The following is a 25,817-nucleotide window of genomic DNA, read 5'->3' on the forward strand; positions in this document are numbered from 1 at the left end:
TGCTAAAACAAATTTTTTAAATTAGCTACACTCATTAAAAGAGTTTCCCCTCATCTGTGTTTGCTTGCAGAGCTGGCAGCTGAATGCCAAGTATCTCAGATGTGTTATTTCTGATGTTTTCAATTAGTCCAGGCCCCATTTCAGATCACCAGGATTAACTTTATATCAGGAACAGCCATCACTGGGCAACAGGTCTTATGTTGTCATGTTTTTAGACAACTAATTTCTTGCTTTATCTTCTCATCCTGAACAGGAGCATTTATTTTGGTGTATTCAAGGGAAATGCAAAAGGTTTGTGCTTTAAAATCACAAGCAACACTCCTGGGCAGTGACTAAACTGTCTCGTTTAAAGACAACTTTTTTCCATTAATGCCTGGGAACATCTGCTAGCAAATCAGGGACATTCACATCAGGAGGCCAATTTTCAGAGCTAGACAAGTGATTAGGTTTGATAGTAAATGGAATAATGGCAGATCCACATTTTAAGGGCTCTAGGTAAGAGCAGCAGTGTGCTGGGCAATTCCCAAGCTGAGATGCACTGCGAGCCCCACTTGTAATTCACTGCTCAGCACCACAAAAAACCCAGATTATTGCTCTGTATTTGATGACAATGGAGATTGTGTTTTGCTTGCTGAAATACAGTACCTGTATGATCATGGTATATACAAGGTGTACAACATTAGGAATTAGAATTCATTTGGACATCCACTGCTAAATGCCAGAAACTCTACATTCATTTCTGCACTCTGAGAGGATCAAAAGAGGGAATGGTGAAATCTGCACACAGTGAAACTCTCCTAACAGATCTGAAATGTTTATTTTAGGATTCCTCTATGTGAGTCTTCTCCTTTCAATGAGAATAAAGTTTTATGGACATGCATGGATGAGAACTGAATGAACATCAGACAAAAAATAGCCTTGGTGAGTAAAGACAATTGGAAAATCTTTCAATCAATGGCATGTAGGACATTTTCTTCACTTACCATTTTCACTGTTGACGGTAACAATTGACATAGAGACAAAATAATAGCCAGAAAAGCAGACATCTGATCTTCTGGACAAGCAGAAGTCTCGAAATAAAAATGCAGGGCAATGTCTTGCAATATTGCAGAATGTTGAGTTCCTATTAAGCATAGTGAGATGACAGTAAAAAATTGTAACTCACATTTGCTAAGCCTGTATTTGCATCCTGAATATTTTTTACCATATGTTTGTGTACTGCAGGGTACAATGGGCCCCAGTCTTGTTTGGATCCTCTCATGAGCCTTTCTCTGTCAGCATTCAAAAGCGAATTACTCATATTGAATTTGCAATGCAAATTTGACAGCACTCTACTAGTCACACAAAGAACGGAAAATTGTTCAAGAGTTCAAATATCATTCATTAATGTTCTCCTGAAGTATTACATATTTTAGACATATATTTTGAAAGATAGCTTGTGCATAGTTGCAGTTCTGTAGTCTAGCTGAAGTACTGGTTTGGGGAAGCCGAAGTAGATCCATGTCTATACACTGAATCAAGCCAACCTATGAAGATGTTTTAGAAAATACTCCCAAAAATACCTTAAAGAACCCACCACAATAATTAAAACAACATAATAGTATTAATCAGCAATGAAGGGCTAAGTGTGATGATTTATATTTTCCGGGATTCATTTGAATCCTCTGTATGGAGAATAGTGTGGCCAGCAGGACCAGGGAAGTGATTGTCCCCCTGTTCTTGGCATTGGTGAGGCCACACCTTGAGTGGTGCATTCCGTTTTGGGCCCTATAAAAAGGACATGGAGGTGCTGGAGAGTTCCCAGAGAACTCTTCTGAGGAATGGTTTAGGGAGCTGGGGGCTTTTAGTCTGAAGAAAAGGATGCTCAGGGGGGACTGCATTGCTGTGCACAAGTCCCTGACTTGGAGGAGAGTGCAGTGAGGTGGGACCAGTCTCTGCCGTGCCTGCAGTGAGAGAACCAGAGGAAATGGCTTTACACTGAGATGGGGGACATTCAGATTAGAGATCAGATTTTTTTTTTTTCCCCTGTTTAGGTGCTCAGGCATTGGGAATAGCTTGTCCAGGGAGGTGGTGGAGTCACCATCCCTGGAGGTGTTCAAGAGGAGCTGGGTGATGTGGTTTGTGGTTTAGGGGTTACAGCGGCAGTGCTGGGTAGACATTTGGACTGGATGGTCCTGAAGGTCTCTTCCAGCCCTGATGATTCCATGATTCTAACTAGATGATCTTTAAAGTCCCTTGCAACCCAAACCATTCTAAGGCTCTTTGACTTATTTCATTTGCCAGTGCACACATCCCTGCTCAGTACCTAAGGCAGGCATTTCTATGGACAAATCCATGTATTAAAGGCGCTGGGACAAGTGCAGCGTCCCTTTATCTCTCATTTACCCCGCGTTCCCCTCAGATGCTGGCTGTCTCCGCCTCCCTCCTCCCGCCCCGCGGGTCTCCACGCCCGCAGCGCCCTCCCGAGGCAGCGGAGCGCGGCCCCGCCCGCGCCGGGCTTCACGCACCGCCCTGCGCCGCCCACAGCGCTCGGCCTCGGGCAGCGAGCGACCCGTGCGCGGCCGTGAAGGGCTTACGAGGAAGTAAGTACGTGTTAGAGGAACGGTGAGAGCTCCGTTACCACCTCTGCGGCGAGTCAGAAAGGCCCAACCCGATTTGCTGAGGAACAGACTGCGCAGCCTGCAGAACCGGGGCGGAAGACAGCACCAGTATGGAAGATCGCGATCAGCGTGCAGCGGCTCAACGACCACCGGCGGTGCCCGAAGACCCCTCCACAAAGATCCTTTGAGGCGAACTGCGCAGGCTCGACTCGGTGCGCGTATCCCGGGGAGCCCGGCACACACGTGAGGCGGGGTCATCCCCGCCGCATCCCGCGGCTGTGGGTGACAGCTCCCGCGGCCGCGCACCCGCCATGTCGCAGACCAGCGACAGCGGCGAGTCCTCCCCCGCCTCGCGGGACCGCCGGTCCCGGACGCCGCGCGCCCGGGAGGACACGGCGGCGGCGGGCGAGAGGCTCCGGCAGCTGAACATCGGCGAGGGCGACGACAGGGAGCATAACAGGATGATCCGTAGCCAGTATCGGGAGCTCATCTCCACCGTGCAGCGTAAGGAGGCAGCGGGGGGAGCTCCGGGGATGCGGGTGGGGGGTCTGGGCTGGAGGCCGGGGGGGCCTCTGGGGCTGGCGGCCTGTCCTGGGCGTGTGGGGAGCTGTGGGAGCGTTCCTGGAAACTCCGGGTTCCTTGGGCTGCCGATACTTTGGGTTTGTACTTAGATCGAAATTCGACTCCCAGGAAGCGTGGAATTGCAAAATCATGGATTGGTTGGAGGGGACCTTACAGGTATTCTCGTTCCAACCGCGTCAGGGGCACCTTCCACTGTCCCAGGTTGCTCCAAACTCTGTCTAACCTGGCCCTGGACACTTCCAGGGATGGGGCAGCGACAGCTTCTCTGGGCACCCTGTACCACGGCCTCCCCACCCTTACAGGGAAGAATTTCTTCCTGATATCTAAACCTACTCTCCTTCAGTGTGAGGCCATTCCCCCTTGTCCTGTGGAAAGGCCGTCTCCTGCATCCCCAGGGATAGCGAGGTTACGAGGGATTTGGCTGCACTAGCCCACATGTGGTGCATACACTGGTGCAGGGGAACTGTCAGCTGTCAGCTTTAGACCTAGACATGCACCGAAATCCTTTAATTTTGCTTTTGTGGTGTCTGAGCTTTAGTTTGAAACTGCAGGTACCATTATGTGCCTGGACTGGAAAGTTATTCTTGGGCCTTCCAAAAAATGCTGTGTAGTTTTTAGTATCTCTCCAGACAGGTGTGTGAGTCCGTCTGCTATGTGCATTTGAGTTGTGCTGTTTTCCTCACAGAAACGTGGCCATGGTTGTGTGAGTAGCACTGCCAAGCTGAGCAACACGTGGAATTAGTTGTTCTCTGAATACTTGATAAATTTGTGCAGTTGTTTTACAAGAGGCTACAGTGCAGTTTATGGGGGACCCAGCCTGTTTATAGAAGTGACCAAGCATATAGTTTTGGGGGCTGGTTTGTTTCTTTCATGGAAAATGCCACTAATTTCCCCAAGTCAAGCCTGTTTTGCCTGTGACAGTAAGTGGTGAGTGATCTCTCCCTGCTCTTACCTAGACCCATGAGCTTTTTGTTCTATTTTCTCTCCCTGGTCCAGCTGAGGAGGGGAGTGATGGAGCTTTGATGGGCACCTGGCCTCCAGTTGGGATCAAACAAGTGCAGTGTTTCTCAGTGCTTGTATGTTCAAGTAATTCAGGATTTCCTTTGTGTCTTTTCCCACAGAAAATCGAGAAGCTATGCTGAATTCAAAAAGCAACAGGCTGACAGAAGCTTTGGAAGAAGCCAATAAACTTTTTGATGGAGGTAAAACAAATTCTGTGCTTTTTAATCAATACGTTTGGCCAAGCGTGAGGCGATGATGCCTTGCAAACAAAAGAGGGCAAGAGTGAAGTTGAGGTGCAAGTACTTCATCAGAATTTTTATATAACTTAAAATAGATGTGTTAAGTTGAAGATTGGTTGAGTAAGTTGATGTGAGAAAATAGATGTCATTACAGTTTATTTGCTCTTAGAAATACTCCCTGCTTTATTTTGATTCACTGGAACAATGTATGTAAGTAGTACACATAAAAGATATCGGTGTAGAGGGGTTCATTTCACTTGGAAAGGTGGAAAACATGTTGATTAAAAAATGCATTTGTTCTTCAAGATGACATGTTACTTTTCCATGGTTTGTCATTCTTTTCTTTTTTTAAAATGCAAATATTATTGTAAGGATAGAGGTCACTGTAATAAAACCATTTCCAAAGCGCTAAAGCCTGGATAGTCCCTATGCTGAATCTGATTGTTGGATTTGTGACAATTTCATGTTAATTACCGTAAAATCTTTTCTGTACCAGTTTGCCGTGCACGAGAGGCTGCACTGGATGCCCAGTTTCTTGTTATAGCATCCAATATAGGGAAGGAGAAGGCCAATGAGTTACACTCGGAGATGTCAGCATTTGATTCAACAGCATTTGCAGAAGACTTGGTAAGTTCCAGGCTCTGAATTTGCCAACATTTCTGCTGGAGGTTTGCCCTGTTTGTTACAGAACCATAAAGCCTCAGATTGTCAGGCAGTACATGGCATTTCTGATGGAATTTAATGCTTTTCCTATGAATTTCTTTGATTAACTTTCTGGTTACTGTTGTTAATTGTCTTAAACTATGTATTAAGCATTTGCAGTAGGGGAAAATCTAACTTAAAATGCAGACAACCCCCCATTATTGCACTGCTGCTGCTTTATGGCAGTTCAGTCAGTTCATGCTCTGAAAGTCTTCTGCATTTTTTTCAGCCACTGTTCTGTAGTTTCTCAGTAGAAAAGTAGTTTCTTTATCCTGTCCACTGGTTTCTATGTTTTTGGATAGAGTTCTTGAGGCCCTGTGTCACTGACATAAAATGGGACTTTGGATGATTTGAATGGTTTCAGACTGGACAGTTTGTCTCTTTGTACTGTGACTGGGTGGAAGAGTCAATTCAGAACAGCTCTTAAGCAGGCTGTTGGCTTTTTGCTCTCTTTTGTTACAGCAGATCAACAAGGAATCTTGAGTGTTTGCTCAGGTCTGTAAAAAACATTAAGTTCAATATGAAGTTTTTCTTGGGTTAGTGTGGACTGGTGAGTGCAGGGATACGCCAGATAAATTCTATGGTGTTTGAGGGGCTGGGCTTCCTGGGAGTGTGTGGTGTTCAAAAACTGTGAAACATCTGAGCTCTAAACTGCAATAAAAGTAATGTTCTGCTACTTTGTATGTCATTGAAAATGTGTTGGAATCTAAGCAGTTTTGTTTACCTGTGACTTTCTTTCATTTCTTGCTGAACACAAGGGCGAATTTGAGTGTTCATCTGTTTTCATAGTATCCTCAGGAAAGTCAAAGTTCTTAGGCAGTGGTATTATATGGTAATTTGTCAGGCAAACACCACAATACAATGTTTCACCATGAATGTATCTACTGCTTTACCTCTTAAGTGAATTTTTATTGCAGCTTTTTTTCTTTTGTAGCTGACCTTCATGGGTATAAATCGCACAGAAGTAGAAGAAACTGATGACTCTGAGGATGTTCCAGGCGGTTTTTTACCTAGTGATGCCTGGCAGACAATGGGAGAAGAAGCACCCAAGTACTTTAGAAGAGCACCTACTTTTCATTACATGTAAGTTTCTTATAGGAAACAGTATGTACTGCAGCTCAAGATAATGGCTTTAATTGATTTTTATCTTTGATGCCCTGGGCTTGAGTTGAGTTTAATCTGAGGTCACAGCAGAGTGTTGACAAGGTATGAGGCTGTCAACATATTGGGAGCAACTTTTGGGGCTGGTTCTTTCCAGAAATCTCTAAATGTGATGAAGCTTTATCTTTAGGTATCAGTCAGCGCCTTGCACTTTCTTGAGGAAATCCACTGCTCAGTATAAAGATTCCTGAACATACAGTGTACACCAGATTTGCATGTATGTGTTCTTTGTATTTTGGTTAGGATGGGCTCTTTCAAGTCTGAGCCTCCTGTACCAAAGCAACGGATTGAGAGGCAGAAGAAAGCTAGCAGAGGAAAAGCAGAACGGGCAATGCCTGCTCAGGTTTGTAAAGTGTTGCCTTTATTTACCATTTGTTCTGGCAGTTATAACAAGTGACTTCTAAATCTTTCAATATGTGTTGTTTTGGGTTTTGTAATTCTGAACTGTGTAGTACTTCTGACATTCTACCTTTAAGGGGGAGGGAGTACCCAAGATTCATAGATGCTTGTGCTGTGCTTATCTCCAGGAGCCAGAACAAGGACGTATGTCCCAGAAAAGTGCTTCCTTACCTCCATATGGCTCTTTCTCCACTTATATCCTGTTCTTTCTCAGAGTGGGTTATTACCAGCATTCCTTGGCTGGTAAGCCAACAATCCTTGGTTGGCTCCACAGCCATCCAGCTGGAGTTGGAGAAACACACATCAGCCCTGTTTCTTCTGAGCTTCTACTAAAGGATTCAGATTTCATTATTAGGCTTCTTGATTTGCTTTGTGTGGGCTGCAGTATTTCACTGAGTAGAAGAAAATAGGATTTACAGACCTGTGGCAGTGTAAGTAGCCCCAGCTACTCTAACCACTGAGGATGGCACTGAGGTCTAAAGCGGCTCACTCCGTGGGGAGGGTGAGAACCCACAATCGCCCAGTTCTATGATGTGCATGTTTCCCTACGATTGGTTCATGTTTTCCCTTCCCGGTTTTATGTAAAAGTCGAAATATATTCATTTCTCTTAGTTGGTGTGTATGAGTTCTAGAAGCTTCTGCAGTACTCGACACCCCATTGGTTCCTTCCCCAAGTCCCTCCTAGGTGTTGTTCCCATTGGTTCCCTCACTGCTAACCCCGCCTACTTCCCCATATCTCATTGGCTGGAATCCCTTTCCCCGCCTTCCCATCCCCACTATAAAATCCCTGGGTGCTGTCAGGAATTTGGATATTTGTCCCTGTCCGTTCATGTGAATAAACCTCAGCGTGGAATCCATACAGAGAGTCCCTCTCTTCTTCTTTGCCTCCGCCTGTGTGCCCTCCCAGCTGCCTCAGGGAAGATTGCTCCCCTGAGTGAGGAGCTCTTCGCTCCTTTTTGTGTGTGCCGCCTTCCAGAGGGGTTGCAGCCTAGACCTCCGAGCTCATCTTTGTTGGCATGCTGGGTGCAAACCCCCTGACAGACCAATTTCATTTTCAGAAATAGGGTTTACAATTTTCAAGTTATGAGCTTACATGTTCTGTTGCCTTTTGCTTTGAAAGGAAACAAAAAAGAAACTTCTTTACATTAGCCTGGTTCCCATTTTTCTTTTAAAAGTGTCTAACAGGGTGTTGCATTTGCACTGAAATGTGGTTAATGGCAAAAAACTAATTACATCACATAGCCACTATTGTTTCTGCTTTCTGTTTTCTTATTCTTTGTGTCATACACTGGCAGAAAGGCGTAAGTCTGGGAATACTGAGAGAGGCTTACATCTGAAACTTTGCAAACATAAACCATGTTGTTACACGGAAGCTCAGGCTGTGTTAATGCTGGGATATAGGGGCAAATAGTTGATCATTGTTTTTTTAAAGACAGCCTACTCAATCCAAATAGTGATAGAAAGGATTTGTTACAGTCTGTACTGGGAAGGAGCTGAAGGGTTTCTGGGTTGCTTATAAATGATCATCTTCATTAAACTCACAGACTATAGCACTGTGTAACCCAACTGCCCAGAGGTACTGAAAAGTAAGTGTACACCTGTACACAGACTCAAAACATACAAGCCATGGCCTTTCATATTGATTCTGTAAGTTGGGAATTAAACCCTAAAGCTCTTCAATGTTGTCTCATGTTTGCCTAAGTGTGTTTGTTATGTTGCATGTAGGGAGAAAAATTCAAGTTTTATGTTATGTTCAAAAGAAGCCGTTTGCATATTCTGGTAATTCAACAACCATTATTTGAGGTGAAGCTCTGTTTCTTTTTCCCAGTTAAAAGAAATGCAGGAGTCTCATCAAGAAGCTACAGAAAAAGAAGTAGAAAGGATCTTGAGAATACTGCAAACTCATTTTGAAAATGATCGTAAGTATAATTAAATTAAGCATTAACTGGAGAAAATGAATATTCTTTGTCTTCTACAGTTGGGAGTGGTAAAACTACAGAGACAAAATGAGTTGAAGTTTGCAAGTAGAAATTTTTGTTGAAGAACATATACCAACTATGTATTTTTATTAACGCTAATCAGCTGTTGTTTGCCTGCGGAGTAAATGTAAATCCTCTCCCCTGATTAAAGCCTGCTGTTTTTAGAAGGCAGTCGAATAGTCACTGTATATGGATCTGTGGGGGGGAAAAGATGGAAGAAAATAATATACTTTATAGAACATTTGTTTTTGCAGGCAGCTGGGAATTCAGCTAAGTTGACAAATATCCCTTTAGCTTTTGAAAGGAGTATTGGCTCTCTTAAGTTTGTGTTTACATCTGTTAGCTCTGTGTATACTGCCTGTTTGTTTGTTTGATTTAACAAAGCTACATTTGCATCCCCAGCTAATACACCTATTTCCTTCTTTGATTTTGTGATTGATCCGAACTCATTTGCACACACTGTGGAAAACATGTTTCATGTGTCCTTCCTTATCAGGGTAAGGCATGGCATGTTCTTGAAATATCACTTTAGATACTAGAATTACATAGAAATACTGACCTGGCTTCAATATTGAAGAATTAGGATTTAAATATGAGAAATACGAATTTATTTTCTGCAAACAATCTGTGATATTTTGGTAGTCAAATAGAAAAGGAAACAGAGTTGACTAGGCTTATTTTTTTGTAGTGCAATCAGTTTTTGTACTGCAACCAACAAAGCAGTGGTGATATTTTTGCAGTCAATATGCTTTTCAAAAAAGATTCTGGCTCACATTTTAGATGTAGAAAAGTTCTCATAGAGTATAGAAGAGTTACTGAGGCTGTAGAAAACAATGTTATGTCAAAGTTATATATTCTTTTTGAATCCATGGATTTGCACTTCAAAACTATCCTTAGTTTGTCTAATAAATAAAATTAATTCTGGAAAAGACAAAAACTGACAAGGATATTTTGACTAATCCAGGTTTTATATTGAATAGAAATGTTATTATGAATTATACTTAGCTTAAGTATATTTCGAGAATAATAACAATTTTAATAAAGCAAAACTTCTCTAATCCAACAGTTTACACACTATGTGCTATATGGGCTCCTTCTGTATGCATAAGTGCTGTGTTAAAATAGTTTTTTCTTATGTGATATGCCAGTGAAGATTCTTCATCAGTATATGTACCTGTTCATGATTATGTAATAAGTAAAACATAAGAAATTTCAGTGCATTATCCTAACTGGAAAGTTCTAAGTTACGAAACTTTAAATCCCACTGTTGTTTAGGATGGTCTTGCAAAAATAAAGCTGGATGAAGACAAATTGCCAACAATAGGTAAAATCTAGCTTTAAAGTACTCTAACTGGTTTTTGTAACAACATTACATGTTACGTGTTCACAAAGTTTTAGGTATATTTTTAACTGGGGATATGCAGTGAGTGTAATTGAAGGCATGAAGAGATTTCTGAGCAAGGATTGAGTCTTTTCAAATATCAGTGTATGGAAAAAGACCATTATGCTGATTTATACAAATTAATTCTATTAATAGAAATCAAAGGTTATTACCTTTCCTTTTAAGTTATATTTTTGCTAGTAAGTACAGGAACATTGTTACACTTAGCTGAAAAAAGGTATTTTTGGGTGTAAGAACTCTCTTGTCTCAGAGTTGGGAACTGCTGCAGCTTCAAAACAATTGGAAAGAAAATGCCATCCTACATACGAGGTTGGCTTTCATTCCCACAGGATGTCAGTGGGGTTAGGACTTTGGTGGGATTTCATAAGGAATAAAATACTTAGGTCCTTCTGTAAAAAGTTAGTTCCTAAATTTTTAGGAGGTGAGGCTAAGGAAGTATCTTGAGCAATATGTGGTACAGGTTGTTGATAGAGACTAACTGGGTGGGACACGTAGAATTGACGTGATTTTTGTGGAGCTTTTGTGTTCCTGGTGGAAACTGACTTTGCAGGTGTAAATCCTGAAAATGCTGTGTTTTGATCAGAGCCTACAAAACCCAGCGGGAGAGGGGAGGAGGAGAACAGAGCTGGAGCACGGAACCAGGTCGTCATAAGTCTGGACCAGAGAGAATGGAAGGTACCACAGAGAGCACTTGATACTTGGGATTAGTTCTTTTTTATTTAAGCCTCTGAGAGCTGTGCTGTTACCTGCTCTGGGGAGGGCAGATGTTCTGTGTACAGTCACACTGCATTTGACCTCATGGATGGCAGAACAGTCACAGATCTAAGGGATGTCTGTAGTTGCAAGAAAACTGAGAATCGGGGTAGTGATTCCATCTTTGATTCTTGAAGCCTGGTCAGTTTAGGTGCATTTAAGCTGTGCACTGACTTGCCTTTACTGCTTTACACAAGGCCTGGGTAAATATGGAATCTGTTTTTTCCCTTACTTGTTTCTGGAGGGGAAGTTCTCCATTCAATTTCCTCACTGTTTGTAATAAACCCTAAACAAAAAGTAGTTTTGGGCACACATACGGCTCTTCTCCTTTGTCCCTCACTCAGAATGTGCAGGAGAAATGTAGTAATTTGAAATACTGCTTTAGTATAAGGAACTTTATTACTTGCTTGGTAGTAATAAAATTGAAATAGTTCAGCTCTGGCGACTGACATTCTGCTGTTATCTCTAACCAGGAGATCATAGAAACATTTCAGATAAGAGAAGCCATGATTACCCCTCTTTCTCAGAGCAGTGAAGAGGAAATGGAGACAGAGTAACTATTCAAGTAAGTTCTTTTACTGAATCAAACTCAGTAAGGTCCTTATGCAGGTAGAAGAACTTCAGGGAAACTATGTGCGACTTACAAATGCAGAAGAACTGTAAGCAGGGTGACTGTAACATTTGGAATTGCTGTGTTCTTGCCCTCTTCATGAAACGAAATGTTATCTAGCCTTGTATGCAGTGATTAACTGGAAAAAACCCCTTTATTTTTGCATTTGATGGTCAGTTAAGGGATGAGTTATTTTTTGGAACTTTATACTCAGAATGCACTGTTGGAAAGAATCATAGCTTTTTGTGTTTGGTTTCTTAACATCCTGACAGCTGATGTTGTTAATAAAGTAGTCTGAAGAAGGACTTAGAGGGAACCAGGCTGTCTTCCCTTCTGCTTCCATAAAATTCTTTCAATGATAGGACTGAATTCCTTTACTGTCACAGTTGTTTGGTAAGTTCCAGATCTTAATGCACACTGTCTTACTGCCTTCTCTTTTTTTTTCTCCCCTTAGGTGCCTTAAAGAAAATACTTCAAAACATTTGTTTCAACATTTGTTTTACATGTATATGTTGTAAAATTAAATTTATTTTTTCTGGAACATCTCAACACTTTCTATGAGCTGCTTTGTTTAGAACCATGGAATGGGTTGGGTTGGAAGGGACCTTAAAGATCCTCTTGTTCTAGCCCCTGCAATGGGCAGGGAAACCTTCCACAGGACTAGGTTGCTCCAAGCCCCATCCAACCTGGCCTTGGACACTTCTAGGGCAGCCACAGCTTCTCTGGGTAACTTGAGGAAGTGTAGACTTGTTACAGGGTTTTTTTTCTACTATGGCTTACTTTACTACTTTATACAAAGTAGTAACATTTACTGGCACTTATGAACTTTCTTAGTAAAAAGGAAACACTGTGTCCCTTCTTTCCTCCCTTGTCTCTCCCAGCAGCAGCAAGTGGAATTCACATGGTTAAACATCCGTACTGGGAGAGCCTTGCTATCCTACATGATTTTGGGTGCTGCAGAATTGATACTGCTCTGCTGTTCTTACTGTTCTGGAAATAAAGGTTTGAGTTTGGAAATTTGGTCTCAGCTAGAGATAGAAAACGCCCCTTTCTCTATTCCAAACTCCTCCTGTATTTGTTTGGTAAGTTGGGCAGGCCGGCTCTATGGGGCCACGACATTATTTTATTAAAAATACATGAAGTCTTGTTCCATTTCCAGAAAACACTCCCAAGGAGGAGTTCAGGATTTCTTCCATCCTTTTTTCCTGCTGTAGCAGCTCGGGGTGGATACAAAGGGATCCGTTCCCCCTGGAAGGCCTGTTAGAACGTGTTTGTGGGGGTGAGAAGCTGGTCTGGCCATGAAGGTGTGCGGGGACACGGTGCGAGGATCCGCAGAACCGGGAGCGATCTTTTATCGCCAATCCGCCCGCGGGGGAGGCCGGGCCGGGCGCGGCGGCGGCTGCGGCTGGGCGGGGGCGCTGCGAGGCTGCGGGGCCGCCGGCGCCATGCCCGCCGCCGTGGTGGAGTACAAGGGCTGGAAGGAGGGCTACGGCTGCGGCTACTGCGGCGCGGCGCGGGGCAAGGTGTCCGCGGGTGAGCGGGGCCGGGGCGGGGCGGCCGGGCCGGGCCGGGCCGGGCCGGGCCTCGGGGCTCCTCCGGCCGCGCCGCGCTGCCCGCGCGGAACATGGCGGCGCCGCCGCTTCCTGTGCGCGCCGCCCGCGCGCTGCCCGGAGCAAAGATGGCGGCAGGCGCTGCTTCCGGGCGGCTCGGGGCGCTGACCTGAGGCGGGCGGGCACCGTGGGGATGGCGGCGGGCGGCGGCTCCCCGAGTATCGTCGAGTTTTTCGGCGGGGAGGATGGCTACCGGTGCGGCTACTGCAGGAGCGACACCGGCAACGTCTCGCACGGTGCGGGCGGGGCGAGCTGGGAACGGGGCCGCGGGCGGGCCGCCCGGGGCTGGCCGAGAAGCGGCGGCTGCGGGCGCGGGGCCGGGGAGGGCGGCGGGGACAGGTGGCGGCTCGGCGGCAGCCCCCGCCTGCCCGGCCGGGAGCTCGGAACGGCTCCTAGGGCCCGGTGGCACCGAATGAGTGTAACAGAACTAAGCAGCAATTTCGTGTTGTTTTTCGTGTGTATTTCTGGAGAGGTGGGAGGTGCAGAGGGGAACTTAGCGCTTGCATGGTCACAGAAATACAGTTGATTGCATCCCAAGATTTGTGTTGGGCTTGGGGTTTTTGCACTTAATGTGGTTATTGAAATCAGTAGTTATGTATTTAAGAATATGCTAAATCCTTGTAAGACATCTCTGCATAAGCGGCCGTCAGCTGCTCGGATTTGCAGTAATCACAGAGTGGTTTGGGTTGGAAGGGACCTTAAAGCCCATCCAGTTCCACCCCCTGCCACGGGCAGGGACACCTTCCACTGTCCCAGGCTGCTCCCAGCCCCAATGTCCAACCTGGCCTTGGGCACTGCCAGGGATCCAGGGGCAGCCCCAGCTGCTCTGGGCACCCTGTGCCAGGGCCTGCCCACCCTCCCAGGGAACAATTCCTTCCCAATATCCCGTCCAGCCCTGCCCTCTGGCCGTGGGAAGCCATTCCCCGTGTCCTGTCTCTCCACCCCTTGTCCAAAGTCCCTCTCCAGCTCTCCTGGAGTCCCTTTAGGCACCGGAAGGAGCTCTGAGGTCTCCCCAGAGCCTTCTCTTCTCCAGGTGAACACCCCCAGCTCTTCAGCCTGTCCCAGAGCAGAGGGGCTCCAGCCAGTTCTGCAGAACTTGTTGCATTTTAAAGCCAAACCGTGGTCAGTCAAGTGTGTTGCTGTGTTATTTATTTCAGGTATGTGGGCACATTCAATGACAGTTCAAGATTACCAGGATCTCATAGACAGAGGATGGCGAAGGTAAATTGGAAAAGAAAATACAGAGCCATGTTGTCAGTTGAGATAAAAGTTAGAATCCACATTTAAAATTTAGATATGCAGAAACACTTATATATCCATTAGTAATTGAACTATTTGTCCAGTGCTCTGTGACCTTTTGTAACATGACACTGTCAAACAGGAAGATATTCAGTGATTTTAGAAGGATAATATGGTACTATCAGCAAAGAGCTGAAGAACTTGCTCTTTGACTTTTGTTACTGATCATGTAGTATTTTGATGTGATTTTAATAAAAAAGCTTCTGCATTTATTTTGTAGTATAAACAAGAAAAATTCAATGCATATGTATTACTCTTTTCAGAAGTGGAAAATATGTCTACAAACCTATCATGAATCAAACGTGTTGTCCTCAATACACAATAAGGTAAGAAACTCAAAATACACTTTTATAAGGGATTTGACCATTTCAAATATGTTCCACCATTTGTGTTTACGGCTTGAAGTACATCATACTTCAAAAGTTTAACAACTTTTAATGATACTTTGAATAGTAAATATATGCTCTTGGGTTTGTGCATAGGCACATCAGCTGCTCTGGGATATTTCCCTGTAAGGAACCTTGTCTCTAACCCACAAACACTGCTTTAGTAGCCCAAATAAGAAAAGCTTACACTCCTATTTTAGTGAATATACAGGTACACAGACAAACATGCCATAGGGACTGATACTATTCAGTGCAAGACAACATAATTTCATTAACTCAAAAGCGTTGATAAAACATTTGACCACAATATAGGGAAACTAAGAAATAAATGGAAATTACAACGTAATTCTTACAAGTGGTTCCTTAAATTTTTTTTCTGAAACAATCTTTTGCAAAAGAAATGGTCCTTTTTTTCTTTTTTAGGTGCCAGGCTTTGCATTTTCAGGCCTCCAAGTCCCACAAGAAAGTTCTGAAGAAAATGTTGAAATTTATTTCCAAAGGGAATGTTTTGAAAGTAGTGAGTGAAGGTAAGAAACTCTGAGTGTTTGAAAACCAATACTGATGCATGGAAGGAGGATTTAAATACCTGCTTGAGTGGTCAAATGGCAGATGGGCTTTGAGTTCTGTGTGTAGACCCCTGGCTGGGTTGTGTCTTGGCAGTGTTTTGAATCAAGAGCACTTCAGTAGCCCAGAGGCCAAATTGTGCAGGTGACTTGGGTTATTGAAGAAAATATTTCCTTACTTTTTCCGTAGATCAGCTTATTTTACTGGGCATATCTTTACTTTCTAGCTGGGTGCTGTAGAGAATTAGATACTGGTTTTACTTCTATTATGAAACTGATAATCTGGACAGGACTAACCAGAGCAACTGGTGACAGAGAAAAGGAAGAGCAAAGAGAGTTTTTCCACGTGACTGAACAGTCACCCTCCGTTTATCCAGCACCAAACCCAGTGATTCTTCGTGGTGGTGAAACTTGTATTGGTTCTGAATCATTTTAATTTGCCTCTTTTGTGTGTGTGGTATGCTAGGTTGGTTTGTTTTTATTTGTTTGAAGTTATGGCCTGAAAAAGTTGACTTTTTAAGTAAATTTTAATGGAGAAAATAAAACTGTTCTCATAAATGAGTTGGTGTTCATAATTCGGGGTCATAAAGGAAACTTTGTTTTCAGGCTACTGCAACAGTCACTTTATCTGTTGGAAAACACTTGTAAAGTTGGAAACGAGTTAATTTAGTATTAATTTTAATTGTGCAAGGTGTGAGCTGTGGTTGTACAGAGAGAAACTCATGCAGGTTTTAATTACTGGCAGAAGAGCCGATGGATTCCCATATAGAGGATGTGGCCGCGTGTGATTTTCCATACAAAAGTGAGTCTCAAGTCAGTCAGTCTGAACTGACTCCCTTGGCTGTGGATCATGCTGAGAGGGTGGAGAATGAAGATAAGGACTCAGGAGAAACAAAAGAAGAGGGGAATGTGCAGAAGGTGGAATCAGATTCTGTTCAGATCTGTACAGACAAAGACACACCAGTCCCTGCAGAGCCATCACATTCAGCTAAAGCTGTTCATGCACCACCTAAGCCAGGTAATTTCTGGTAGTAATTGGAATATGCTGTCATCATTTCTCATCTTCTTGAATCCCTTTTTTTTTTATGTTGCTTAGTAAATTAATATTTTTGGTTTATTCCCTTTGCTCCTCCCAGTTTATGGAATTACACCATAAAAACTGAGAGGTGCTGGGTGTTACTTGTAATAATGTAATTTATATTTTGTTATATTAAAAAATTATATTTATCCTCTTATTCTCACCTTAATTAAGACTGAATCTCTTGGATCTGAAACTCTAAAGAGAGGAGATTCACATTAGAAATTTTTTATGATGAGAGTGGTGAGGCCCTGGCACAGGTTGCCCAGAGAAGCTGTGGCTGCCCCATCCTCAGAGTGTCCAAGGCCAGGTTGGATGGGGTTTGGAGCATCCTGGGATTGTGGAAGGTGTCCCTTTGAAGGTCTCTTCCAACCCCAACCATTCTGTGATTCAATGGCTGCCTTCTTTTGGGACATGGGTGATTTCTGGAAGGAAGGTAGTAACGGTGAGTGGATTATTGCCAGAATAATTAATTTAAGGTAGAATTGCTGACACACACATTGTGGCCCAGAGGCTGCAGATAAGACAGCCTTGTCTTACAGATCGTGTTTCCCATTTTGTGTAGGCTGTACTGGAAAATAAAGGGAATTTTCTGAATTGTGGTTTACTGGTACATGGTGAGTGATGGTACAGAAAATTCTAGTGGCAACTTGTGTCTTTAGAGTTTCTGCCTGTGTTGGGCCATCCTACTAATTCCTGATTCCACTCACCTGTTGCATGTTGTGCCAGTATTCAGGAGAACAAAGTACTTCTGTCTCTATCTATAGCATGACTGATTTCAAATAAAATAATGTTTTTTCCTGAATAAGCACTCATCCCTATTGGATCTGATTTTCCACAGCTTAATAAGCAATTTTTGCATCTAAGTAAAAGGAAAGTTTTCAGAAATGCTAGGTCAGAAAACCAGTTGTGTTGCATAGAACTATTACAGATTTTTTAAAACTGTATTTTAGATTTTGATCTTATAAAAACCTTTATAGCCCTTACATAGTTTATTGTTCATACGACTTTTAGTGTGCAAATTTTCAAAGCTCTGTTGTTTTTAAATAATAAATGAAAAACTTTGGCCTGTGTGTAAACTTAGTATTGGAAAGAAAGGAAGTGGCTGTTGACAGCAGATGGCAGACTTGGGTAAAGAATAGGAGCGTAAAAACCTGCCAATGCTTTGGATAAGGTGAGGTAAGGTCTTCAGTTGGGTTAAGAATAGCTTTGAGTCAGTCTTTAAACACTGGAAATGCAGATAAGCAACATTGTAGTGCATTTCAGAAAAAGAGGGTTTACTTTTACAGAACAGAAATATTCATTTGTGTGCTTCTTTCTGGAGATTTTAAAGGAAATCTAAAAGTGAATAATAAGTGCATCAGAAAGCTTATTTAATTTTTTTTTCTGTGCTAGCTGGTGTCACAGGTCAAATTTAGTTTAAAATTTTCCAGATAGGAAGATGTTTAGTTTTCATCTTGGAAAATGTAGACTTAGTCTGTAATAAGATTGTTTAATTGCATTTTTATTCCTTTATAAACAAAACAGGTCATTGTCCTCTGGGAATAATGGTCTGTTTCTGCACAGTTTCAGATAGAAAAGAAGGTTTGCTTATGTCTGTGTAGGCACACTCACTGCTTTAAGAAGTTTTTCTTGCTAATTTACAGCTAACAGAAGAGACGAGACACAAAACAGATCCCGATACAGATGAAGTACTCGTTCTTCAAATGTATCATGAGTGTTTGAAATAAACTCTTCCTCTGACTTGTTTGCCTGAGGACAGGGCACATCGTATCTGTAATTCCCTCGTGTCTTTGGATTTGTGTTGCTTTACAACTTGCAGTTCTTGTATTAGTAAAAAACAAATGGATCAAGATGGGAAATAGTGCTTCGGTTTGACTTCTCTCCTTAGCAAATGCCATTTCACAAATAGAATTCTATAAATGGCTGATCTGTTAAAGGTAGAGGGAAACTGCAAAAAGTGAATTTGTTAGTTAAAACAGACAATCTGAAGATAATTTTAAGCAAAGATGCAAACTTCTGTGGCCTTTTACTCTTCCATTACATGATCACAGTAGCACTGGCAGCATTTCAGCATCCTGCCTGTGGATTCCAGGTGAGAAAAAACAAATGCTTTATTTTGGGGTGTGTGTCTCCTACAGGAGTCTGTGGTGTAGCCACATGGGCTTCAAATGCAGAAGCAAAATGCTCTGTGATTTTGTGGCTGTATTTTTGTCCTTCAGTACTTCAAGTTTTTAAATACACCCTTGGCTTTGGGGTGAAATGGTCAAGGTGATTCCAGATTAAAGTGCTGCATTAAATGGCTGTGGAAGAATCACTGCATTAGCTTGGCATCCGTGTTGGTAGTTGTAAATGTGAAAGGCCATGTTGAGTTCAGACCACAGTCTGCAATAAAGGGTGGTTTTAGCCATTTCTTTTTGGTGATTAGGTAAGAACTGCTTGTTTGGTGTCAGATGTGGTGTTTAACACTTTGCCTGTGCCCTTGTAGGGAAAGGGGCTGATTTGAGCAAGCCCCTGTGTCGGAAGGCAAAGGACATAAGGAAAGAGAGAAAACTACAGAAGCTCCTGCAGAGCCAGATGGGCACATTAGAAGGCTCTCAACTTCAAGGAGATCAAGCTTTCTTCTTGCAAAACTCTAAACCTAAAACAAACCAGCCTAAAAACATTGAAGACTTTGTTTTTGCCCCTTTACCTGATGATGCACTACACAAATTAGAGGTAATATCTTGTTCACTGTTGTTGGAAGCAGATGAAGGAAAAGTCTAGTTAAGGAGTTTTTCAAAAGCTTAGGTCTGTATTTATGATTTTATGGAGTAGTTGTGGTTTAAATCTTGAAATATGTATGGTACTGAATGGTGTATGTTTATATTTTTATAGATGTGCATCATAGGGAGGTGTGTGTGCGTATATATATAGATAGATATGTAGATATATAGATACAAATTGCACACCTGTGGTGCAGCTGAGCTCTGTTAACCACAGGAGGGTACTCTTGCACTGCAGTCAGTCCTAGCAGAGGCCAGTTCAGTTACTAAAATAACTTGCAAATTAATTTCATACAGTGTGACTTGAAAATGAAAGTCTTTGAATTGAGTATTGAATGATGAGAGAAATTCAGTATTTAGGTCTACAGTATATAAATACTTAAACTATCTAAGCTAAGGAAACTTAACAAGGAAGCAGCAACTTCATGAAATTAAACAGATAAGATAGTTGCTCTTTATACACATCATTGGTGTGTGTTGATGTCTTTGAAAGCTGTGAAAATGAGGGTAGAAAAGTTTGTTTAGTACACTGGTTGCCACTACATGTATTAGAGACAGTAGTCTGGAAGACTTTTGGACTTTCTAACATTTGTTAATCATAAAACCGTATTTATTGTTATTTTTTCTATAAGCTGGAAAACTTACTGAGTATGAGTATTTCCCCAGATCATTTTCCATGATGGTACTAGAAATGAAATTGACTGACTAGAAGCCATGAAATTGATCCATCTCCCTAACTCCTTCACATTTTCTGAGGAGTTGTTTAACAGAAGCATGATGGCTTTGTCTGAACATCTTCATTTGGAAGATGCAGGGAGAATTAGAAGGATTAAAAAAAAATTGCTCTTTGTGAAAATAAAACCATTCTGAAAATTACATAGTTTTTGAAATTAGTATATCTTAAATATGTTTGAAAAGACATGCACTGCTGCTTATGTGGTAGCATTCTTTTGCTTAGGGAGCAATCATTTTTACTAAGAAGAATTTTTAATTTATAGATTATTTTTCTTAATTATTTTTGTGTCTTTAAGGGTGATGATGTGAAGACTGATAACTCCTTATTATGGTTAACTCATAATTGAGTATGGAAACACTGCTTCATCTTCCTCTTTCAATTTCAAAAATACCACGAAATCCCCTCGGGATTATTGCCATAAAAACATAACCTTTGGATGAAGAGCAGATATTTGAGTCTTCCAAGTCTTTCAAGTATTTTTCAGTGTAGTGTGAGACTACAAGAGAATATTTTAAGTAGCACAGAAAATGTCTTTAAAATGATGATCTGCATACCATTTGTTGGTATTATTTCCTGAAAATTGTGTTGTTCTTCTCTAGGCATTTTAGTTAATTTGCAGTTTGAAAAGCTTTTATGTTATTCATTGTAAATATAAAAGCCTTCAGTAGCATAAATTGAGCTGGAGAATTAGAAGACTATTGCCTAATAGTAATTAAATTGTGATGGCCCTTATGCAGGAGGTTAACATTTCTGTTGTGGTGTTTGTATTGTGTATAAATGTGTAGTTATTGCATGATATTTTAATAATAGATGTGTTTAACTTCTTCTGAAGGTGAGGGTGGTGAGATCATCTCCACCAAGTTCACAGTTCAAAGCCACATTTCAGGAGTCTTACCAGGTCTATAAACGTTACCAGATGGTTATTCACAAGGACCCACCTGATAAACCAACCATAAATCAGGTCAGAAGGCCAAATTTAATATTATGCAAAGCTTCCCCTCCATTTTACGTGTCCTGTTTCTAGGAGAAACAAATGTGGATTTTATATCCATTGTATATTCAGGAGCTTGTAAAATACTGTATCCAATAAAATCAACATCCTGAAAGTGCAAACTCTTGATACCTCTTTGTGAGTGCCACAAATATTTGGTTTTAGTTGCAGGCAGAAAAGTTATGGATGCTACAAGGGGATGCTGTTGGGGAAGAAATGGAGAGGGTGAGGCTCTTGGAGATAGTGATGGGCCTTAAAAATACTAATCCCATAAATACTAAATGCAGCTGGACACTCAGCCTGATAATTGGCCTCGTTGGCTTTGGTTTGAATGTTTCCATAAGAAGGATGCAATGATCAGTGCCAAGATGTGTGCAAAAATTTATCACACACACAAATTATTGGCTTGAGGTTCACCAGAATTCAGTAAGTCTCTTCAGTTTCAATTTAAGTCTTTAAAAAGTAATCTGTGCACTCCATCTAAATTACATGTCGTTGCTGCTTCTTGCAACGACCAGGTGGGGTGTAAGGGTGAGCTGTCAGATGTGTTACATCTCTACTACTGTAAGGAAAAAAAACATCCTGAGTTTGGAGAAACAGTATATGTAGCAAGAATAAGTAAGTGTTGAACCAGGGCAATCAAAGAGTGATGTGCCATTAAAAATGAAACATTTTATAAGTCCTTGAGACTGTGCAGTGAAACTAAAATTTGTAGTTGATTTGTTAGATATTAGTAAAAGTAGGAAGTTGTCTTATTATTAAGGTAGACAACTGACTTCAGAGGCTTTGAAGTGGATAGGAGGAGATCTTTCACTAGCCTGACCTTCAGAAGCAGATTATCTGATGCTATGCACTCAAAACAGAATGCTTGTATTTCCCTTGCTCTGAAGGTGAGGTTAGTACCTGTCTCCTTTGAGGACCCCCAGTTCAAATCATCCTTCAACCAATCTGCCACTTTATTTGCCAAGTATCAGATGTCTGTACACAAGGACACACCTTCTGACTGTGGGGAAAATGAGGTACAGTTCACTGCATGCACCTTTCTGAAAATAGCTTCTTAAAATGCACAGCTAAACAGTGAGAAATGGTGTCTCTAAGTAGTAAAATGTTGAAATTGCCATTTCTGAGGTTTTTTGATGGCAAAATCATCTTCTTCCTTAAAGTTCTTTGGTACCTTTTCTATGTTAATCCCTAATTTTTTGTGATATTGCTTAATTTAACAGGTGAAGGTTTTAAAAAGCTCAGTTTTATTCCCGTTGCATTGCTAAGCGCACTGGAGCTCACCTTTGCAGTAAGAATAGTGCTAAAATATCTCACCAGCTGATCCTCTGAGGCTTGATGAGAGTCCATTGCATATGGATAAACTCTCCTCTCAAAAGGGTGTTTACAGGAGGATAATCCTAATCTAATAAGTTAAAAATAATTAAAAATACTCGTGGGGTTCTGAAGAAGCAGCAGTTCTCCATTTCTCTAGCAGGTGGCACAAGCTCGTCATTGGCAGAATTAATGAAATTGCTACCTCAGATCTCTCATTTCTATCTACTGCAGATGTGCAATTTTAATATTGGTCAGCTAATCAGTCTTTTCTGTTCTTGAGAGTGAACTACCTGCAGAAATGAAACCTTGTAAACTGGGGCTGTTTTCCAGGTAGAATTGTAAAACCACATCATAATTTTTGGCTTCAGTTCAAAAGAGTGTAAGGAGAGCTTTTTTTTTTGGTGACATGTCTGTAATGCTACTCTGGAAAGCTATAAAAACCATTTCACTTTGTTTTGTAAAATAATAGGTCTCATAACAATAAGTAGTAGTCTCTGCCCTTTTTATAATTGCTGACATAAATGGGTTTAATTATAATAATGTAAAATTTGGAGGCATGCCAAGAGAGACTGAGCTATTTACTAGATTTGTGCCAAGCATTACCTGGTCTGATTAGAGTCTTGATTTTTCTGCTGTGATGGAAGTATTTCAGCCTAGAAAGATGTGTTAGGGACAGTCAGGTTTCCACCACCTGAAGGTGTAAAGGCTGTCCTGGGAATTGCTGCTGAATAGGAAGGAGATGGATTTCTGTTCACTGTACACTGCTAATAGTGTAACAGATTTTTATCCTCTTTTTCCTTGTTACTTGCCATAGAGGTTTCCCTACTTTGCATTTATCTCCTCTCTTTGGCCTCATGTTTGTGCAGGCTTAGATAATTCCAGGAGAGACATAAAACCTTCCCTGAAGCATCTACTGAATGTAAAAACTTGGTCTGATGCTGATGGGTTTGAATTTAGGTTCTTTTTCAGCCTTGGTAAATCATATTCTGTGTCCATGAGACTGCCTGGCCATTCACAATTAGGCTATTCACAATTAGGAGCTAATACTCTGTCACTTCAATCAACATTTTGTATTTGATCTGTGCAGGAAGTAAACTGAAGAATGTTTTACGTAGAAATGTATTTTCATGTAGTTTAGAAGCCTTTTTAAAATACTGAATTTGTGTGGGAAGAGACTTATCTGAGTCACTTTTAAGATACCAAGTAGGGTAAAATTGATCCAAGTTATTGACAGGAAGAATGGAAAATGCTACTTGAAAGACCTCAAAACTTTTTCTTCTTCCTCTTTTTCAGACTTTTTAATATATCATACAGACATTATGGAACCATGGAGTTTCTTAAGTAAAAGGAATAAAATTCTGTCCTGTACACAGGGCTTTTTATCAGGATAGTAAGAAGCTGCTTTGAGGTTTAAACTGGCAAATATCCAGGATTTTTTCACTTTTAATTTGTGCAAACTACTCTGCGAGGTTGTTGAAGGTTTTTTTCAGGGAGAATCCTGCACACTTTTGTGTTTGGAAAGTTTGTAGTTTAGGAAGAGTTTTTAGCTTTATATTTAGCTGAACACTTCATATTTAGAAACCTGCCTATATTTAAATTCAGAATCCAACAAAGATTATTATGGGACATATTAACTTCTTTTGGGAATAAGTTCTTAGATTGTTGGCATTACAATATACTATCTGTTGCTAGACTAGTTTAATATTAACCTTACTATATTAAAAGGCAATTCTAAGAATCAATGTAGAATTTTGTTGGTTATTTGAGAATAACACTAAGGTGAAAAACTATAAAAATATTCACAGTAGTAATAAAAGCATGTGAACAATGAAGCTGAATATTGCTCAGTGAGTGTGGAGAGGGCCTCTTTGCACCTCTGTAATGTAAATGTAGCTTTCCATCAAAAGTTTATGTGAAGGGGGAGAATAGAGGATTTTCAGGGCAGCGAGTCAGTGGAATTGAACTTCTGGACACTCTCTGGTTAATGCCAGTTTGAGACCAGTGATTATTGGTGTTTCAGTGCCCTTTGTGATGCTGAGTCTTTGTAAATTTTGCCTTTTCCTCCTTTCCTTCTTCTGCTTCCCTGCTGAAGACTGCACAGCACTAATTACACTGTGTTCATTAAAATAATTGGGGATTTTGCTGGGGAGAGTCCTGCAGCACATTTTGATGGTGCAGTACTGATTCCTGAGTGAGGCAGTGACTTCTGTTCTAATAAAAAGAAAGGTGGAAACTTCATTGTGAAATCAACTTTTTCCAAGTTCCAGAGTAGTGGTGAAACCTGCCTTTCTATGGAAGCATCATCACAATCTTCTGTTCATCTTTCACTGGCAAGGAGAGGATTGGGTAAAGTAGAAATATATTATCTCTCTGCCGAATAAGTTAATATTCTAGGAACAGTTTGAAGTATTTCCTTGCTCCTGGAATTAAAACCAATTTAGCTTGCAAGAGAAAAAAATTCAAATCTGTTTTTATCTTGGCATAAAAGCCACAACTATTTTCTCCATAGTCTTTTAAAATATTCATTATGCCATTTTTTCTTAGTTTGTCTGGTATAAGTTGAATTTACCCTGGAAATCCTCTCACCCCTCTCAAGAACTTCTGATCACTTGCTGCAGGAATTCAGCTTCAAAACTGACCTGGTTGTCTCTGTGCTTTGGAGTGGAGTCAATTCCTGATGTTACACAAACTTGTTGGCACTTAAGAATGTTCATGTCAGCATGTTTTTATTGTATGGAATTGGTGTCCTGAGGAAAAATGAAGCAGACAATTTTCTTATTAAAGGTTTCTTCGTAATACTTGCTCTTAAATAGTGCTGAGGAAGAATTGGTTTTTCAGTTTTCCTCTGTGGGAGCACAAAACTTTATTAAGCTGCTGTGTAAATGCATGGCCACCCCCTGTTGGAGGAATAGATGTATTCTTATTACAGTCGTTGGAGAAAATGAGATGAATTAGGGGGAACCTGAACAGATTGTGTAATTAAAGTATAAATAGCTATGAATGAATCAAGATAGAATCATGGAAAATAGGAAAATAGGTGTATCCCTGCCTATTGGAGAAGTTTATCCAAGGCTACTCTTGAATTAGCATAGTTCCTGAACTGCTCATTTTTGGAAGCTATGAAAACAATCTGGTTTAGTGTTTGTCCCATTCTTTGCATTTCTTCTGACCCTTTATGAAAGTGCTTTGTGTGGGCCTTTGTCTCAGGTCGAAAATGATGGTCTCCACGTCCCATTCCCAGTATAATAGAGCTGTTACTCATTAGCTTTTTTGGTTTTGTTGTTTTCTTGTTTGTTGCATTGCTTTTAACGTAGTGGAAGATGCTTAGTAATCGTGCTTAGAATGAGGAGCAGTGTCTGTAACATACAAAACCCCCACAAATGTAATCAATTGCAGGGATTTATTTGTTTGGGTTATTTCCTGTTTTAGTGGCAGTTGTATTTATTTTGTGAAATGAGTCAAGCTGTAAGGAAAAGAAATTGAAATCATGAAAGCTTGGAAAAACTTGGAAATGGAGACCACTAACGGACAGAGAGATGAGAGTAGGCTGAGCATCCTTACATTGAAAAAACCTTAGTTCCCTGTACTATCAGTGAAAGATCAGTTGTAGCATAAATTATTGAGCTGATCAGCATATCAAGAG

At 41.3% G+C, this 25,817-nt stretch overlaps 2 protein-coding genes across 8 annotated transcripts in view; both read left to right on the plus strand.

The window, feature by feature from the left end:
* The first annotated feature begins 2,490 nt into the window (after positions 1–2,490).
* NSMCE4A (NSE4 homolog A, SMC5-SMC6 complex component) lies at positions 2,491–11,978 on the plus strand. Of its 3 annotated transcripts, XM_032115841.1 has the most exons (11): positions 2,494–3,104; positions 4,304–4,384; positions 4,920–5,050; positions 6,060–6,208; positions 6,530–6,629; positions 8,514–8,604; positions 9,067–9,161; positions 9,940–9,988; positions 10,650–10,741; positions 11,293–11,384; positions 11,884–11,978. In XM_032115841.1, exons 1-10 carry the CDS (start codon positions 2,912–2,914, stop codon positions 11,374–11,376), a joined length of 1,065 nt encoding a protein of 354 aa, XP_031971732.1. In that variant the 5' UTR covers positions 2,494–2,911; the 3' UTR covers positions 11,377–11,384; positions 11,884–11,978. The 3 variants fall into 3 exon arrangements, 2 of the variants coding, with proteins under 2 accessions (XP_031971733.1, XP_031971732.1); XR_004241490.1 differs by lacking the exon at positions 9,940–9,988 and having other exon boundaries at positions 2,493–3,104; XM_032115842.1 differs by lacking the exons at positions 9,940–9,988; positions 11,293–11,384; positions 11,884–11,978 and having other exon boundaries at positions 2,491–3,104; positions 10,650–10,742.
* Positions 11,979–12,708: 730 nt separating this feature from the next.
* The window catches only part of ATE1 (arginyltransferase 1), a 70,515-nt gene continuing 57,406 nt past the window's right edge, over positions 12,709–25,817 (plus strand). Inside the window, exons 1-7 of one of the 5 annotated variants that reach the window (XM_032115839.1) lie at positions 12,709–12,733; positions 14,197–14,260; positions 14,602–14,664; positions 15,148–15,251; positions 16,033–16,305; positions 18,854–19,083; positions 20,699–20,827. In XM_032115839.1, coding sequence (XP_031971730.1) covers positions 14,199–14,260; positions 14,602–14,664; positions 15,148–15,251; positions 16,033–16,305; positions 18,854–19,083; positions 20,699–20,827 — 861 coding nt within the window. In that variant the 5' untranslated portion in view covers positions 12,709–12,733; positions 14,197–14,198. The other 4 variants (XM_032115840.1, XM_032115838.1, XM_032115835.1 and 1 more) reach the window with 4 other exon arrangements.

Source organism: Corvus moneduloides, chromosome 8 (assembly GCF_009650955.1).
Source record: "Corvus moneduloides isolate bCorMon1 chromosome 8, bCorMon1.pri, whole genome shotgun sequence".
Taxonomy (NCBI): domain Eukaryota; kingdom Metazoa; phylum Chordata; class Aves; order Passeriformes; family Corvidae; genus Corvus; species Corvus moneduloides.

Coding starts and splice junctions, on each gene's coding strand:
- NSMCE4A (XM_032115841.1), top strand. CDS start 2,912: ATGTCGCAGACCAGCGACAGCGGCGAGTCCTCCCCCGCCTCGCGGGAC. Junction 9,162..9,939: donor ATGTGTCCTTCCTTATCAGG/GTAAGGCATGGC, acceptor ACTGTTGTTTAG/GATGGTCTTGCAAAAATAAA. Junction 10,742..11,292: donor TGGACCAGAGAGAATGGAAG/GTACCACAGAGA, acceptor ATCTCTAACCAG/GAGATCATAGAAACATTTCA.